This window comes from Protopterus annectens, chromosome 2.part1 (genome assembly GCF_019279795.1).
Source record: "Protopterus annectens isolate FY-2018-M chromosome 2.part1, PAN1.0, whole genome shotgun sequence".
Taxonomy (NCBI): domain Eukaryota; kingdom Metazoa; phylum Chordata; order Ceratodontiformes; family Protopteridae; genus Protopterus; species Protopterus annectens.
Window position 1 is genome coordinate 1684894699 of NC_056729.1, and position 18601 is coordinate 1684913299.

Genomic DNA, 18601 nt, shown 5'->3' on the forward strand with positions numbered 1-18601 from the left:
ATCACTCCTGTCTTCTCGCATCCTTTCTCCCTGGAGTACTTGGCGGAGCTCTTCCATACAGGCCTGTCCTATTCCTCCAAGATACATGCATCAGCTATTTCAGCACAATACAGCTTGGATCCTCCTGTCTTCTCGCATCCTCTGCTCAGACAGTTTCTGAGGGGAATTAAAAATGTAAAACCTCCCAGGAAACCTCCATTGCCAGCATGGGACTTGAACTTTGTGCTAGAAAAACTGACTACCTCCTTTCGAGCCAGCAGCTACAGCAGACTTGCAATACTTATCCTGGAAGACTGCCTTCCTGCTGGCAATAACTTCAGCAAGAAGGGTCTCTGAACTACAGGCATTAATGGCAGTACAACCCTTCCTGATCTTCCATCAAGATGGTGTCCATGAGAACAAATCCAACGTTTATGCCTAAGGTGGTATCCAGAGTCTCTTTTAAATCAGGCTATCCACCTTCCTACATTCTTCCCCAATCCACAGAACAGGGGAGAACAGCTCCTACATACCTTGGATGTACACAGGCAATTACGCTACTACCTGGACAGGACAAAAAACAATAGAAAAACTGACCAGCTTCTGGTAGCTTATGCAACAGGAAAAGAAGGAAAACCAATTTCTAAACAGACAATCTCCAAATGGATAGGAAATTTTGCATTATATTTTGTTACTCCTACCATGGAAAGAAAACTCCAGAGAACATCAGACCTCACTCCACAAGGGCCACAGCCACTACCACAGCTTTCTTACGAGGAGTGGCTACTAAGGACATTATAGAGGCTGCTACTTGGACCTCCGTGCATACATTTGCCAAGCATTATAACTTACCTCTATACTCTAGATCCCGTGCTGGTTTTGCCACTGCTGTTTTGCAAGGGATCCTGACTACACCATAATCTATTCTCATTACCTCCTCCCCTAGTTTAGCTATGGTATTCTACCCATTTGTAAGGACTGCAGATGCATCCTTGAAGGACCTAGTACAGTTTTGTACCTACCATAAATGTAGATGTCCGAGAGGAATGCATCTGCAGTCAGGATTACCCACCCTCCTTCCCCTCTGAGGTACTCCTAGGGTACTTACCAATCTTCAGCTAGCTTGGGGGGGATCTATTATGGTGTATTTGTTTGTATATATGTACATACATGTTTATTTTGTGCGTTTGCTCTCTACTATTTGGAAACTTGGCATTTATCCAAATTTAGCCAACCAAGAGGGCACCTGGCATCTGGGGCAAGAAACACTGAGGAAAATGGCGTTGGCTGATGCCTTTATACCTGAATAACTGCCGCAATGACGTTGGGTGAAGTGCGACACCAGCCGAAGCCAGACCCAGACTTTGGAATCCGGCCGACCGAAGGGCTGCCTGACGACAGGACAACCCATTTGTAAGGACTGCAGATGCATTCCTCTCGGACATCTACATTTATGGTAGGTACAAAACTGTACTTTTCTTATGTCTGGCAGAATAAGACATATGTTGGAGACCCTTGATCCTTTTGGTGAGGTACTTCTGTGGTCTCTCCAGCTGTTGCAAGTGCCGGGTGAGGTACATACCAAATGGGGCATTGTACTCAATCATGGGTCTGATGAAGGAGGAATATAGGGGTACAATGACATCCTTGATCTGGATGTGAATCCCTTCATGATGAGGTGTGCAAGGTAGAATGTTTTTCTAACCACTTTGGCAACGTGGGTGTCAAATGAGAGGTCGCTGTCTACTTGGGTCCCTAGGTCTCTGATTACTTTTTCCGTACTCAGTGGGTTGCTGTCTATATGATAATTTGTGGGTACTTTGTTTTTTCCAAAAGGGATGACTATACATTTTTTGGCATTTAGTTTAAGGCTGTGACTACGGCACCAGTTGTCCGTTTCAGTGAGGCCTTTTTGTAGGATGTGTGGGTCTGCTGGTGTATCGACTATGGCGCCTAGTTTGCAGTCCTCTGCGAACTTTCAGCCACAGCCCTCCCATGTTTGCTTCAACATCTGAGAAATAAATGCCGAACAAGAGGGGTCCCAGGGCAGATCCCTGTGGGACACCACTTGTGACTGGCTTTGAGTCTGACATTGCTCCAGCGATTTTAACTTTATGGGCTCTGTCCTTTAGCCAGTTTGCAACCCATCTAGTGACATAGGGGTTTACTTTTAAGCTGTTTAGCTTACCTATGATGCCTGAGTGGGGTATTGTGTCTAAGGCCTTAGCCAAGTCCAGGTATGCTGTATGGACTGCTTTGCCCTCATCAATGGCTCTAGTGACCGTTTCGAAAAAGTCAACTAGGTTTAAAAGGCAGGATCTGCCCTTCACAAAGCCGAACTGGGTGGGGTTTGAGTGTCTGTAGATCCCCTATGTCTCTGAGTTCCATAACGATTCTTTCCATAGCTTTGCAGACCAGGCTCGTTAAGCTTATGGGGCAGTAGTTTCCAGGGTCTGTAGAGGCACCCCCTTGTGGAGTGGGACCACTGTTGCTGTACGCCAGTGTACAGGTACATATCCCGAAGTAAGGCTAAGGTTAAATAGGATTTTTTGTGTGTGGGTTTAGCTCCTCTTGGAGTTCACGTAACACACACCCCGGGATACCGTCAGGTCCCATTGATGCTGTGTTTTTTGCTTTGTTTAGGGCGGTTCTCACTTGGACATCTGAGATGACAGGGAGATTACATTCAGCTGGGATAAGTATTTCTTCTTTTGGGGGTGAAGGAGGCGAGAAATTTGCACTGAACCGGTCAGCCAGAATGTTAGCAATATCTGTGGGTTCAGTGTATTTTTTGTTGTTGTGAACCAACTCTGAGCATATCTGAGGGTTTCCGCCCAGGTTTCTAACATAGCTGAAGAAGGCTTTGTGGTTATCTTTAGTGTCCTTAGCGATTTTTCTCTCAAAGTTTGCCTTGGATGTTTTTATGAGAGAACGTAGTTTTCTGCTAATGTTGATCAGAGACGTCTTCCCTTCATGGGATTTCGCTCTGACATGCAGTAGCTTCCTTTTGTTATACAATTTGTTTATGGCTGAGGTCCACCAGACAGGACGCTTACATTTGGTGGAGAGGGACTTGGATTTGTTTGGGATTGCATGATCCATGCATTCTTGGATATGTCCATAGAAAGCATTTGTGAAGGATTTGGCATTGCGGGATGTGGTATCCACTGGCACAGTGGGCTTAAAGGATACGATCTCCTTAAGAAGAGTGAAGTCTGCTTTTGAGAAGTTTTTCACTGTGGTCTTTTGTGCTGGGGGTGGAGGTGGGATATGTATATCCAGGGTGATTAGTTTGTGGTCAGATCTCACTAGTGAGGGGTATACTTTTGTCCCCATGTTTGTGATGATCAGGTCTAGTATATTATCTCCCCTAGTGGGAGAGGTGACTAGTTGTTCCAGTGCATTTGAATTTATGAATTCCAGGAACCTTTGGGCTAGGGTATTAGGGCTAGAATAATGTACCCAATCTATGTTTGGGTAGTTGAAGTCTCCCAGTGTGATGGTATTTTGTGATACATTCATATCCTCCAATGTCTTCAGGAAGGCTGAGTGGGGTGGGAGATTGGGAGGGTGGTCTGTAACATGCTACCAGTTGTATAGCAGTTTTGCCTATGGTTAGTTGCACCTGTATGGTCTCTGTTGCTTCATGTGTTGCTACTAACCTGGAGGTGTGGGTGTCCTTTATGAATATGGACACTCCCCCTCCCTTTGTGGTTCGGCCCGGGTTTTGGGGCCGAAAAGCATGATACGAGGTATAGCCTGGTAGTGCTGGGGTACTCTCAGGAGCCTTGAACCAGGTTTCAGTTACTGCACAGACGTCTATGTTCTCCATGCTGAGGAGTGCATCAAGTGCCTGCATCTTGAGATTTAGACTTCTGGCGTTGAGCAGCATTACCCTTAGTTTTTTTCCATTTTTGTTTTCTAAGGAGGTGGGTTTGTCTTTTGAGCCTTGCCTAAAAAAGGCACTATGGGGGGTGGCAAGAGCCTTAGCCAATATCCGGAAGCCCAGTGGTGACAGGTGTAAGCCATCCCTTGCGAAGCAGCGTAGCTTGTCCAACATATCCCAGGCAGACGGACATTGGATCCCCTTAGAATGACACCAGTACTCGAGCCAGTTGTTAAAGCTGATCATCTTGTCTTTGTATTGTGGTATCATTCTTGGTGAGTTCAAGATGCTGCTCAGGGTCAGGGTCGTACCAGCCTGGGCTACATAAGTGGAGAGCTCCTCTGTCTCCATGTAGTCCAGGGAGGTACGTCTCAGGTCATTCACACCAGCATGGACAATGACAGTCATATTTGTACTTGCTTTGGAGTGACCTGAGTGCATGTGTTGTGGCGGATCCTAGCCCCTGATAGACAGCTCACAATCACCTTCTTGTTCAGCCTGGTCAGTGGGACATCAGTGTGTCTGACTATGGAGTCACCTATTACTAGTGTATCAGGCAAGGTGTTTGGCCTTAAGGGCTGCGATTGGTCGACACACTGATTTATTGAAGTATGTGTTGCATATGTTTTGTTTTGAGGTGGTGGATTTTTGGATGTCTGCTTTGGCAGCCTCTGTTGTTTTGGTAATTTTTTTATTAGAGCCTCCGAGTATGTCTTTGTGTTTTTATGTGTTTGGTTTGCAGTTGTGGTAGGTCTATGTGGGACTGGGATTGTGTGTGTGGTTGCCATCTCCTCCTGTCTGGTCATGCCAGCCTTGGGTTGAGAGAGTTCAGCCTCCAGTTTGGCTATATAGTTGCATCTCTCACATGTAATTGTGTTTGTTGGGAGGAGGAGAGGGTTGTCTGTGTACGTAAGACAATTGTGGCATTGTCTCAAGATGCCCAGATTGACCAGCTGAACTGGAGACGACGCCAGTAAACTACCACTCGACATGCTAGAACAGTATAAAGGAGTGGTATACCTTTAAGGGAAGTGGGTATTCACAGGGGTGGTAAGTAGATGTAGTGCTTTACTTAGTACGAGAGTGCTTACTTAGTAGAGAAGTATTGAGAACAAGTGCTAGGCTTATAATATAGTGAGTAGTCTGGTTATACTAAGAGTAGCGCTTCCTTAACGGAAAATTTGAAGAGCAGACTTGGCGGAGCCAGAAAAAGTTTAACCTTAGCAAAGGTATGCTAATAAAACTCCTAATACTTCAGTCCCATAAAGACACTGATGCTGAGAAATATTGAAGGCAAAAGGGGGGAGCAGGAGCTAAAATGGGATAGATGGTGTTACTAAAGTAAAGAATTTAAATTTTCAAGAAATTGAAGTAGTTGACGTGCTTGGTGCTGATGTCACGAAGAGTAGGACTTGACTAAGTGTATATGTACCGCATATATACAAGAACGTAGATGTCTGGATATATAGATAACTGTATGCTATATGTAAATGTATAGCTCCCTTTTGTATGATTGAATTCCCAAATGCTCAACATGAACATTGAGCTGAAATGCCTGAATCCCCGAAAGATAAAAATACAGGGGAGCCTTGCACCCCCACACCCCCTCCTGGTACATAATGTATATTCCAACTCCCAGGTCACACCACAGTGGGGAAGAGTACCGATAATCTGATCCCTGCTATGCCGCAATCAGACACAGTCCATCAGTCTGCAGAAGTGAAGACCTTTACTATTAAACTATGTCCTCCCCATCATCCTAGTCTGTAAGAATACTTTCATTTTTCATTTCCTACGGGAAATAGACCAGTTTTTGATCGTTTGGGGTCTAATTGCCCCATACCAATTGCATAACCTTTATCTAACTTCTGTCATTCGACCTTTGGCAGCATTAACACTTAATCCTGCAAGTCGTTCGAGTGCACCACATCCTGTACTTGAAGAGAGTTGGGAGTCTGATGAATGGATTAAATTGCTACATCTAGATTTGCAGACAAGTGCCCGAAATGAGGCTTCAGAACTTTATCAATAAGCCTTTAAAGCTGGCAGGGAATATATAAAGTCCATATGGTAAGAAAGCATAGTGAAGATCTCCTTCATGGGTGGAGAATGCAGTCTGATTTTAAATGATAGATGGAATCTGCCACTACCCTAGGTTATGTCTAGGGTGATCAAAATCTTTGCTTGCCTTGCATCTGTATGACCTCATCTGTTGTGGACGTGTTCTATCTGGACATGCTTTTGTGTATATGGAAATGGTTGCAAAGTCTTATGGAGCTGTCTGACTTGTTTTTTAGTTTAGTGCTCAGCTGCTCGAACCAAGGATTAAATTCCCTGGAGGCATGCTGTTGCGTTTGTCAGGCCAGTTATAAAAAACGCTGCTTTCTTGGTTTTTACCATGTGTCGCCTTGTTCTTATTTTTTTCCTTATTCCTGTTTTCGTGTTTTGTAGTTCACATTTTTTACTCCCTCAAAGGGTTTGCCATTATTTTCACCAGGGAGAGCTTTTACTGGTCATCTAATATGTCTTGTAGTTGATGTATATTATGCTTTTTAAGTTGACCTTTCAGAAAAGGCTGTGGAATACAAGGGTGTGTGCAGGATACAAGAGGTGCAGCATTCCAAATCACATAGGTGTTAACTTTATTCGTTTGAAGCTTGGGGAAATCTTACACTGAAAAAGAGGTACAGAAATAACTTTGTTTTCCATTTCTCACCATGCTAGTTCATGTCCTTCAGCGTAGACTTCACCATATTACTGAAGTTCTCCACTATCCCATCAGCTTGATTTGTGGTACACTGAAGTATTTAACTTTAAAACGCAATCAAAGCAGGTGCATTACTGTTGACACTAAGCGCCATGATCTGAGAGTGTTTTGTAGTGATCCCTGTCTTGGAGAAAACCCTCCTACCTACTTAGCTGTTATTTGTACTTCAGGAAATGTAATGGCTTAGTCATTACTCATTGCTCTTCTGTCATCATTGCTCCAATGCAGAGTCTGAAACTGGTCCATGTTGATCTGTGCTGTACATTTAGTAAACGAGAGAGTGAGCAGTGCTGTGAGTTGTGTACGAGTCTATCTACAGTATATGGGGATGAAATAATTTTGCACCTTGTTTTCCCATGTTCTCTGTATACATACTGTTTATCGTCTTGTTTGGGTTAGACTTTACAGCTGTAAAAGCATTGACTTTTCACTTGTACCAGATAAGTTCATAGATTAGTACTAAGCTAACTGCCTTTGCGAGCCATTTTAAGCATAGGCAATTATCCTTTGTGAGACTCAAACCCTGCACCTTGTGTTTGTAAGGCAAAAACCTTAACCATTAAGCCACCCTCCCAACCCCTAAAGTGTCCATTAAGGTAAGGAAACCGTTTCCCCTCCCTCCCTTTCAAGAAATTTAGTACCATAGATTGCAAGGAATAAGTCAAGAATAACATTTGGAAAATGCCAGAAAAAATGTAAAGACAAAGTGATTTGCAGTATCCATCTGTGGTCATGAGGCACATCTGACTCCTGTAGCTATGTGAACAATTGCCACCATCCACAAAGTTTACTAGGCAAATGGGGAACTATAGAAGCTTTGTGTGATATGCAGAGCACAGAACTTGATGTGAATTGGGTTAAGTTTATTCAAGTGGCAAAATTAAAATGTTATAAAAACAGATTTCTGGTTCTGTGACTACCTGTGGTAAATGAGCTATACAAGTTACTGGCGCTGTTAGGTTGTGAGCGAGACCACCACTCCACCTAAAGGTGCTGTTCAGATCTCCTGTCAAAGTAACTGATCAAGAGCCTCACTCGGGGGTATTGTATACTTATTCTCAGCATTTTCTCCCCTCTTTCCTTCTGTCCAGTAATCTGTGAGCTAAATGTTTGTTATTTAATATGTTACTTCATTACTGGAAAGTGTGTCCTAGAGTTTTCTAAGTTTTAGACCTTTTTCTTTTTTTTTTCTTTTCCACATAATTGCCAAACACAAGAAGGGCCTTTCTTTCCTAGACATTCCTTTTTTGAATAAGAGGCTGGATTTTAATTTTCATAAATTTATTGGTGGTCAGTTTTCCTGTTTTATCACCTGTGAGTAAAGATGCCATGGTGTAGTCTCTCTAGTTTGAAGTTGTGAAGATTACATGTTTTGATACATTTTTAGCCATAGGTAACGGATTTTTAGTACATACTGGAACAGTTTACAACTGGTTGTGGTGAAGTAATTAAGATGAAAACCTGCACCTCCAAACTGGATGGCAGTGTTCTATACCCAGAAGAGTGGACTGGTGTCTGCAAGTGAGAGAAGTAGCCAACTTTAGAAGAATTCAACTGTCTTGGTACCTTTCCTAGAGTGAAGGGTGACTGGATTGGAAGCTAAGCCTATAGAGGGGTGTAGCAGCAACAGTACTGCAGATGTTGTACCGGAGTAGTGGTGGAGGAGATGGGATGAATACGTGTTTCTTGGTGTCCCTGTTTGTGTCCACATCTGTGGTTATGAAATCTGGGTGGTGAATGCAAGGCTGAGATTGTGGGTCCAAGCAGCTTCCCAAGGTGGCCAAGTGCTCTGGAGTAAAGAGTTCAGCAATGTGTGGAGATTGGAGTACGGTCAGTGCTCCATGTTGGGTAGAGTTAGGCGATATCATTTGGGCACCTTTGTAAGGATGCCCATTCCAGGACTGGCTCCTAACCCCAAACCTACACACATTATTAAAATCCCTTTCTGACAGTACCGTTATGTAAACGCTCTCTCTAGGTTGGTATATTTTTTTTCACTAATCACAAACTTTTTTGCATTTGTAGATGTTCTTCATTCCACATTGCTGCAGTCCTAACTATTGGGTAGTCCGCTGTCCAGTCGGCCCGAATACCAAAGTATATGGCTGACGTCGGTCACGGCGCATTAGACTGACGTCAGTACGTCAGGGTACTAATGCGCATGACCGACGCCATATCCTCAGTCTTTTTTGCCGCATGGTCCGATGCAGAAGCTGTTTTTGCGAGTGCAGGTTGGCGTTCTGAAAGTTTCTGAAGTCAGAGTTTCAGACCGAATCAAAGTTGGCTAAGTACCCCGTTGGGGAATATTTTGGTTTTTTCTTGCCTCAGTATTTAACCGGATGTCAGAAAAAGTGAATAACTGTATTTCTTGTGGGAAACAGATACCTCATAGGGATTACCATACTTTGTGTATACCTTGTTTAGGGCCTGAGCACGACGTTGTTGGATGCCGCTCTTGTGCTAGGTTTAACAAACGCACTATTAAGAGAAGGTTAGACTGTGCCAGGTTAGTGTTTGGGAAGCGTTGTAATTATAAAATGCCGTCGGATGCTCCGACGCCCGCTTCAGCCAAAAAGCGCAAGGACAAAGCAGGGAAGCCTAGAGTGGAAGAACCGACAGTCCTGGACGTCGGTTCTTTAGAAGGCTCAGTGGAGCCGGAGGTTCTGCCTGGAGTTTCTTTGGAGTCTCAGGGAGAAACTTTATTGTTGCAGGATGTATCTCAGGAAGTAGGCCAGCCTGAAGGGGCTTCTCAGGTGGCTGTTCTTCCCTCTCTTCCTAAGGTGGTTAGGGCCTCGCCTTCTGTTTCTAAGGCTTCTTTAAGAGGCAGGCCTGCTTCAGCTTCAGTGGGGGTTTCTCCGAGTGTTTCAGGGTCCCTGCCTAAGAAGCATATGCTAAAAATGGCAGAGGATTTGATTACAATGATTAGAGGTTCTATGCCCCCTCCTGATAAGAGGCCTAGGGTGGAACCTGAGTTTGAGAGTTTTGAGCAATGTTCGGAGGCTTCTGAGTCTTCGGCTGAAGATTTGCAGGAGTATCCTCCTTATTCTGACTCTGATGTGGATGATTCTACTCCTTCAGCTTCGCCTCCTGAGGATTTTTCATTTTCAGAGACTCTGCATTCCATGAGGGAGCATTTTAAATGGGAAGGTCAAGATTTCTCTGATTCCAGGAAGAGGCTTAGAGAATTCTTGTTTTTACCCCAGCATAGGCCTTTAGCTATACCTCCAGTTTTGAATGTGGTAGAAGATGTTTTTGCAGAGGCTTCCCTGAATCCTGACTCTTTGCCTCCTGCCCCAGTTAAACCGGATAGGTACTATAGGGTGCCTGAAGCCCATAAGTATCTTTTTAAAAGTCCTAGGGCAGACCCAGAAACTGTCTCTCAGGGGCCTAAAGGTGTGAAGGCTTCTGTGGTTAAAAATCCTGTTCCTCCTGATAAAGAGGCAAGGGCTTTGGATAGATGGGGAAAGAAAGTGTATACTTCTTCCACTTTAGCCATGAGGGCGTTGAATTGTCAGTTTCATATGTTAAAATATCAGAATTATCTCCTTTCACAATTGAAGTCTAAGGTGGATGCTCTGGCTGAAGGTATTGAGTGTAAAGAATTGCAGGATTTAGTTCTTGTTTCTGAACAGGTGGGTAAGCATTCCTTAGTGTGGTTTTGATGCTGTGCAGGCCTCCTCGAGGGTGGCTGCTACTGGTTCTGTTCTTCGTAGGCATGCCTGGTTGAGGGATCAGAACTTAGCTGAGCATGTTAAGACAAGGATTTTGGATGCTCCTTTACAGTCTGATGTGTTGTTTGGTTCGCCTGTGGAAGCAGTTTTAAAGAAAATGGAGGACAAGGCTAAGTCTATGCAAACTGTTAAGGATTTTTTGCAGGTGCAGCCTCCGAAGTTTAGTAGAAATTGGCCTGCTAAGGGGTGGACTTATCCTGCTTATGATTCCCAGTCTAGGGGTAGGTCTAGACGTGGTAGAGGCAGAGCTCAAGGTTCTTTTAGGCCTAGGACAGGAGTTCACCTGCTCAGACTTCTGGTGAGGGCAGGGGTCAGTCCTTTCGTAAGCAGACCCAATGACCTGCCTTTTCAGCTGCCAGTACATTCTCGCCTGGCAGCACCTTTGGGAGGAAGGCTGTCTCTTTTCAAAGAAAATTGGGATTTAATTACACAAGACAGATGGGTTTTGGATATCATTCACCACGGTTACAGGTTTTATTTCCATACCTTGCCTCCTTTCAAAGGCATGCCAGACATTCCTCCTCTACAAAGAAAAGAGGCTCACAAGCAAATTTCTCTGTTGCTCCAAATAGGGGCTATTCAGTCAGTTCCTGTGCCAGAAAGGGGCCTAGGATTTTATTCTCGCCTGTTCCTAGTACCAAAAAAGGGGAACACGTGGAGACCAATTTTGGATTTATCTATCCTCAACACTTATCTGGACATTCCCAAGTTCAAAATGTTGACGTTACAACAACTTTTACCTCTGCTGGGCAAAGATCACTGGATGGTAACTTTAGATCTAAAGGAAGCTTACCTTCATGTGCCAATAAGACTAAGTTGCAGGAAGTATCTGCGTTTCGAGCTGGAAATTTTCATTATCAGTTCTCTGCATTGCCCTTTGGCTTATCTACTGCCCAGAGTATTCACAAAGGTTCTGGCTCCAGTGATAGCTTACTTCAGGCTAAAAGGAATTCAAATCTATCCTTACTTGGACGACTGCCTGATTCTGGCTCGAGAAAAGGAAAACCTTCTACAGCATTTGGAATATGTCATAGCAGTGCTAAGATGCCTAGGGTATTCTGTGAACGAAATAAAGTCCAGTCTAGTACCCTCTCAAGACATGTGCTTTCTGGGTGTGAGACTGAATACAGCAGCCCAGATGGCCTTTTTAACCCCGGACAAACAAAAGAATCTTTCCAGTTACTTCCATCACCTATCTCTTCAGTCCGGGCTGACTGCAAGGACAGTCCTTCAAGCCTTAGGGTTCATGGCATCTTGTATTCTGGTGCTTCCCAATGCCAAACTGCATATGAGGAAGCTACAATGGTATCTCAAAAATCTGTGGACACAGCACTGCCAGGATTTGGACACTGTCATTCAAATAATACCTTGCATTCAAAAGGAATTTTTGTGGTGGGCTCAGGAATGTCACCTAAACAAGGGACTCTCTGTGACCGGCCGAGAGGCAAGTCAGATTCTAACGACAGATGCCTCAGATATTGCTTGGGGAGCTCATCTAAATGGAAAGTGGATACAAGACAAGTGGCCTGCCAGACTACAGCATCTACATATCAACATGAAAGAGATGTTAGCAGTCCAGTTTGCATTAATGGCTTTCAAGGAGTTACTTCTTCCAGGGCAGGTGTTGATTCTAACAGACAACACAACTGTCATGTGGTACATCAACAAACAAGGGGAACACATTCTTACCCATTGTGCAGGCAAGCAATGATTTTATGGGAGACTGCGCTCAGCTTGCAACTAACTCTTCAGGCAAGGTTTCTGCCGGGAGCACAGAACTCCTTAGCAGATGTGTTAAGCAGACAAATCATGGATCCCCACGAGTGGAAACTGGATCTTCATGTATTTCAAACATTGACAGTGTCATGGGGAACTCCAGACATAGATCTGTTCGCTTCTCCACTAAACCACCAGCTGCCAAAGTTTTGCACGAAGGGATTTCATCACACAGCTTGGAAGGTGGATGCTCTTTCTTTCAGTTGGAAAAATCTTCATGTGTATGCTTTTCCACCTCTGCCTCTTCTCCCAAAGGTGCTTCTAAAGGTCAGACAAGACAAGCCAAGGATGATTTTAATAGCTCCAGATTGGCCTCGGCAGCACTGGTACCCATTACTGAGGAGTCTGGTAAGGAAGCCTCCATGGCCTTTACCCTTGATTCCACACCTGTTGTCTCAGAGGGACGGTCGTCTGCTCAATGTCAAGCTTCACTCACTTCATCTAACAGCCTGGTATATTCTGTTTTGAAGGACAGCAGGTCTCAGCTTCCTCAGCAAGTTTTAAATGTGATTATGGAAGCTAGAAGACCTAGTACAAGGAAAGTGTACGCAGAAAAATGGAAGAGATTTTTGTTTTGGACTGCTGAGAAACATTTGGAGATTTCTGAGCCTAATTTGAGTGTGGCTCTTCAATATCTTACTGAGTTATTGGACAAAGGTTTGTCTTTCTCTTCTATTAAAATTCATGCTGCAGCAATTTCAGCTCACTATGATTGTGACCCACCATTGTTTTCACATCCTTTGTTCAAGCAATTTCTTAGAGGGGCAAAGAATATAAGACCCCCAACGAGCTCCTACTCCTGCTTGGGACCTCAATTTTGTGTTGGAGAAACTTACTCTACAACCTTTTGAGCCTGCGGCTACTGCTGAACTGAAATACTTGTCATGGAAGACTGCTTTTTTGTTGGCCATTACTTCTGCTAGAAGGGTTTCTGAGTTGCAGGCCCTTATGGCGGTTGAGCCTTTTTTGATTTTTCATAAGGACAGGGTATCATTACGTACTAATCCTTCCTTTATGCCTAAGGTGGTTTCTAGTGTGGCTTTAAACCAAACTATTCATTTGCCTACTTTTATGCAGATCCCCAAAACAAAGGGGAAAAGATTTTGCACACTTTAGACGTACACAGGCAATTGCGTTATTATTTAAGCAGGACTAAGGATTTTAGGCAGTCTCAGCAGTTGTTTGTTTCTTTTGCTTTGAGTTCGCAGGGCAAGCCTGTGTCAAAACAAACTATTTCTAGGTGGATTGGGTTTTGCATTGCATTTTGTTATTCCCATCATGGCAAAGAGATTCCAGCTGGGATTAGACCTCATTCCACTAGGGCTACTGCCACTTCTACAGCATTTCTAAGGGGGGTGGCAACTAAGGATATTTTGGAGGCAGCTACTTGGAGTTCAGTGCATACTTTCTCTAAGCATTACCACCTTCCTCTCTACTCTAAGTCTAGGGCTGGTTTTGCAACAGCTATTTTGCAAGGCATGTTATCAGCTCCTGCTTCCTTATGATTTGCCAGCCTCCCTTACCTCTGCTTTGGGATTCTACCCAATAGTTAGGACTGCAGCAATGTGGAATGAAGAACATAGTACAGTTTTGTACCTACCATAAATGTAGATGTTCGAGGATCCACATTGCTGCAGTCCAATTTACCCTCCCTCCTTCCCCTCTGTGTTTAGGGGTGGTGGTGTTGGTGAGGTTATATTCTGGTACCTTTGTATATATTGTCTATACTTTTGGTGCAGGTATGTTTTGTGTTTTTGGTTGTGGCCTTGTCTTTTTAGGGTCTTCTGACATCTGGGGCAAGAAAAGACTGAGGATATGGCGTCGGTCATGCGCATTAGTACCCTGACGTACTGACGCCAGTCTAATGCGCCGTGACCGACGTCAGCCATATACTTTGGTATTCGGGCCGACTGGACAGCGGACTACCCAATAGTTAGGACTGCAGCAATGTGGATCCTCGAACATCTACATTTATGGTAGGTACAAAACTGTACTTTTTTTGGCATTTGTGGGAGACTGCAAGTGTTGTAATGCATAGATATCTGTATAATTATTGATCTTTCTGCCTGTTCACAGTTCATAAAATGTGTTTTATTTGTTAAAATATGTAGTGTGTGTAGGGGATGCTGTAGTCCAGAATTGGGTGTGTACAAAAAGTTTCATAAACTGAAAAGTTACAGCAAGTAATGTTTTGAAAAAGTGGTTGACTTTAGCAGTCTTAGCTTTTATTTTTTGAGTTTCTCTGCTGCTTTTAAAGATCTTTAGGGACCCTTCATGAAGATAGAGGTGAGCATACTATTAAATGCTGTTGAATTGTGTAATGCATAGATTGGAGCATTGGAGTCAAGTAGGACTCCTCACAGTAGTGAATTTAAAGTAAGAAAAAAGCAAATGCAGCAATTTTTTAAACAAGTGCACCTTCCGAAGTCTTTTGGAATTTAAAATAATGTGGGTTTCTTTGTAACATGTGCTATTAGGGAGTTCCATTGTTGGGGGCCTCTGAAGGCTTTATTTGTAGAAATAGTTTTGCAAAGGGACAGCTACAAAAGACAGACTGTCGAGGCATATGGTGCTTGAGAATGAGGTTTGAGCATTAGTTTTGTCTTCTAGAAACTGAGTGGTGTTTAAGGTTCCAAAGTTGATCTTATTAAGATGGCCAGAATCTGTTTGACCAGAATATATATATATATATATATATATATATATATATATATATATATATATATATATATATATATATATATAATATGCGGGGCATGGAGATTTTTTGTATTTGCATAACTAAACAGTTGAAATTAAATGGCTTTGAATTCATGAACATGTTTGCTAAAACTAGTACTAATTATGAGAGAGTGCTAGCATTAGTGGTGGATTGCATAAGACTTGGAATTGCAATGTGCACTTGATGTGGTCATCTCCAAGTAGTTTATCCATGTAGGATAAAATCAATTATTTAAGAGTAATAAATGAATAGTTTTCAGGCTTTTTTGTTGTGTATTGTTTTTTTTTTTGCTTTCCAGAATGAATCCACACAAAATGCAGGCATTAAAACATGTGGATTTTAGCTTCCTCTTCAGTTGAAAATTTTGCAATTTTTTTTTTTACAAGGAAAAGTATGATGAAGAAATTGAAGTGTATAAACATCACCTGGAGCAGACCTATAAACTCTGTCTTCCGTGTCGAACAGCTGTTGAGTATTACATCAAATATCAGAATCGACAACTGCGTGCAGTGCTGTTCACTCACCAGCTCAAACGTAGAGAAGCTGACAAGACCTGCGTTCAGGTGAGTGGAATGTACATGTGGGGACTTAGTTTGGGTATCGGTGTATTGTTTGATCATCTGGACTACATACGTTTTGGTACAGCTAGATAAAAAAAAATTTTGCAAAATATAACCCTCTAGCAATTGCCATGGTTAAGTTGTTATGATGGTTGCCACCTTAATTCGACCCCCCCTTTCGTCTAATGTGTGATGCTGGTAATAGCCCACCCATTCTGGCTGTACTCCACAAGCTGTCATTCATTTTGTGTCTGACCTTTGGAGGAACTTTAACCTAAGCTAAATCTTTAGAAGTGCAAATTACAGGAATTAAGTACACAGTTCTTATTTCTGTCATATCTAGCTAATCTTAGCAAGAAATCTTGTTCCCTAGGACAGATTTGCAAAGTAAATTTTAGATGCTTAACTGTTAACAAAAATGTGCATTATAAAGCTTATTTTCCCTACAAGTGTGGGAAAGACTTCTGACGATGGCATTCACTTGCCTTAACCACACTGGTAGAAATATCTAGAATAAAGCCTGTATCTGACTGTACAGTCCTTTTTATCTAGTTGAGTCTTGATTTATTCAAGCTAAACTAAGGGTCCATTTCATGTACACCCCTAGATTTCTTTGACTTCTAGATGGATTACTTGAGTTGTTTATATCTGGTACTGCTATTAGATTTGATTTGGGCCACTAAAGTCCACTCTTTAGTTATTGTCCTTTCCCAATACTGCCTACTACAAACGTTGAGCCTCTTCTCCTCTGAGTGAGGCTTTCTAATGGAGGAGATGTTTTGGATGTGTAGCTCACTTTAGTGCCACCGTAATTGTTTAGCAGCTGTCATTAGGCTCTGTTTGCGTTTAAAGGCTGTAGACTTGCCATCAGTATGACACCTGTCATATCCCTTTTGCTGTTTCCAAAATTTCATATATGGGTAGTGGCACATCAGGATGGTACTACATTGGCTATTAAGTGTAAGAGTAGCTGCAGTCTACCTTGCGCAATCTGACATGTTAGATCAAATGTTCAGGCAAAGTTGCCACTCAGACTGTATGGGATGGGCAGATGTGGTTGAAACAAATACCGATTTCAACAAAAGACTTGTGCAGCAAAGTAAACTGCTGAAATTGAGGTAATACTATAAGTTTGTGTTCTGTCTGTGGGTGGGAAAAGCCTTCAGTAATCCACATGTATGGGTAGAGTCACTTGAATTGCTTTGTCACCTATGAGGTTTCTCCTTCTTGATACAAGATTGTAAGTAATATTAAGTTACCAGGGGGACTAACTGGGATTTTGGAGACATTGAAGAGTAATGCACATCAGTTATTTCCGCTGGGTTCTGCAGGCCTTATTTGAAAATTGCTTCACTGGAAGTGTAACTGGTGTGGAATTACCTGCCTCATAAGATTATTATGAACAAAACTTTTGACTATTTTGGGTGTCTTATATGCTGAGACTGTTTAGTTTGCTACTTTTGCATGGGTGTAGAGAGCTTAGTATGTACAATTTTTTGCTTGGGTTTGTTACTAGAGGAATGTCTGCTTTAAGATACTGGTACATTTCTGTGCTTTTGTGTCTGCTTTATTTTTACAAATCTTCTAGGAGTAAATATTCTGATGTTCTGTGATAGAATGGACTTGCTTTATTGCAGTGTATTCATTTTTTGCAGCAATTTGTCTGTTCTGCATGTCTAGTTTTTGGTGCTCTGCTTTTTAGAGCAGCTTTGAGGTTAAGCAGTGTTGTGGGGGCCGACAAAGTCTGTATTGTTTCTGAAGAGTAAATACCTGATTTTGCAGGACTAAAACTCTGGGAATTGGGTTACCACTTGTCCCCCTTTCACAGGACACTCCTGATTTGAGCAGTTATGTCCTGAAGGGGAAAAAAGGGTAACATTTTGATATTTACTTTTTATTTTACATATGTTTAGCGGGAAAGTATGACTGGACTCAAGTCCTTTTTCAGCGGAGGCCCAGGGAGAAAAGCTCCACATACAACAAATGTACTTTATTACATGTACAAGTTCAACACATATTAAAATCCTGTGTACACAGGGACAGTATGCTGGTACTTGCATGTGTCACAGAGAAATGTATAAAAAAACAGTATATTAAGCAGTTTCAAATCCAGGATGGGTTAGCCCATTCATAGGTTTAAAAAAAAGTCTAACCAGGTGTAGTGCATGTACATAAATAGGTTCATAGATTAGTACTAAGCTAATTGCCCTTGCGAGCCATTTTAAGCCTAGCCAATTACCCTTGTGAGACTCAAACCCTGTACCTTGTGTTTGTAAGGCAAACACTTTAACCATTAGGCAACCCTCCCAACCCTTTAGATAAGTGAGGTTTTAGTATTTTTTAAATGCGGTACAGTAGTAGTGGATGTTATATTAATAGGCTGTGTGTGTATTTGGGGGAGGAGATATTTACTGGCATTCCATTAAAAGTACATGACTGACACGGTCTTTCAATAATAAGTATAAAAACTGAAATTCAATGACATTGTGTCATTATCAGAATAAAGTGCAAATAAGTTGCTTTAGTTGAGGGGGGTATATTCATTCATGCCTAATCTGTTGTGTGTGTTTTTTTTTATATATATATATATATATATATATATATATATATATATATATATATATATATATATATATAAGAAAAGGAATCAGTCTTATTAAAAAAATGTTTGTACAGTCATGAATGGGTTGTCTTTGGCATCTGTGGACCTGGAAGAAGTCTTAAATCTTGATGGTTATTTCATTTCAGAGGAGCTTGGTCAGAAATTTGTAGAGCTGAATAATTTTAGCCTAGCTGCAAAAATTGTAAGTAAGTTTAATATGTATAGACAGTAGTAGTAGTAGGAAATAGTTGTGTAGTCTTCCCTCTGCCCAGAACACTGATGGAAAGCTTTTTTTTATGGTAAAGAAGATGTTTTTAATGTGTACCTTGGACCTCTCTTCTGAATTGTGCTGTCTTGATGAATTTGATGGGTTGCACTTTTGGTGGTAATTTCAAAATTTGAATAGTGGGTCAAACTTCAGCCCTTCCTAATTGGTCTTCATTCCCTCCTGCTTACTAGCAGGGCCTACTGCTACCTGCTGTAGCATCACCATTGGTAGCTGCTTTCTTTTGTAAGCTAGGCCTCTTGCTCTTCCCCTGTTGTCCATTAATTGCCCCCATTCCTTCCCTTAGGTTATG

The 18601-nt window shown here is 42.3% G+C and overlaps 1 protein-coding gene across 1 annotated transcript in view; it reads left to right on the forward strand.

The window, feature by feature from the left end:
* TMEM201 (transmembrane protein 201) overlaps positions 1-18601 on the forward strand; it is a 1168219-nt gene that overhangs the window by 167635 nt on the left and 981983 nt on the right. The window contains exon 4 of the mRNA XM_044063116.1: positions 15248-15424. Coding sequence (XP_043919051.1) covers positions 15248-15424 — 177 coding nt within the window. The remainder of the gene's footprint in view (positions 1-15247; positions 15425-18601) is intronic.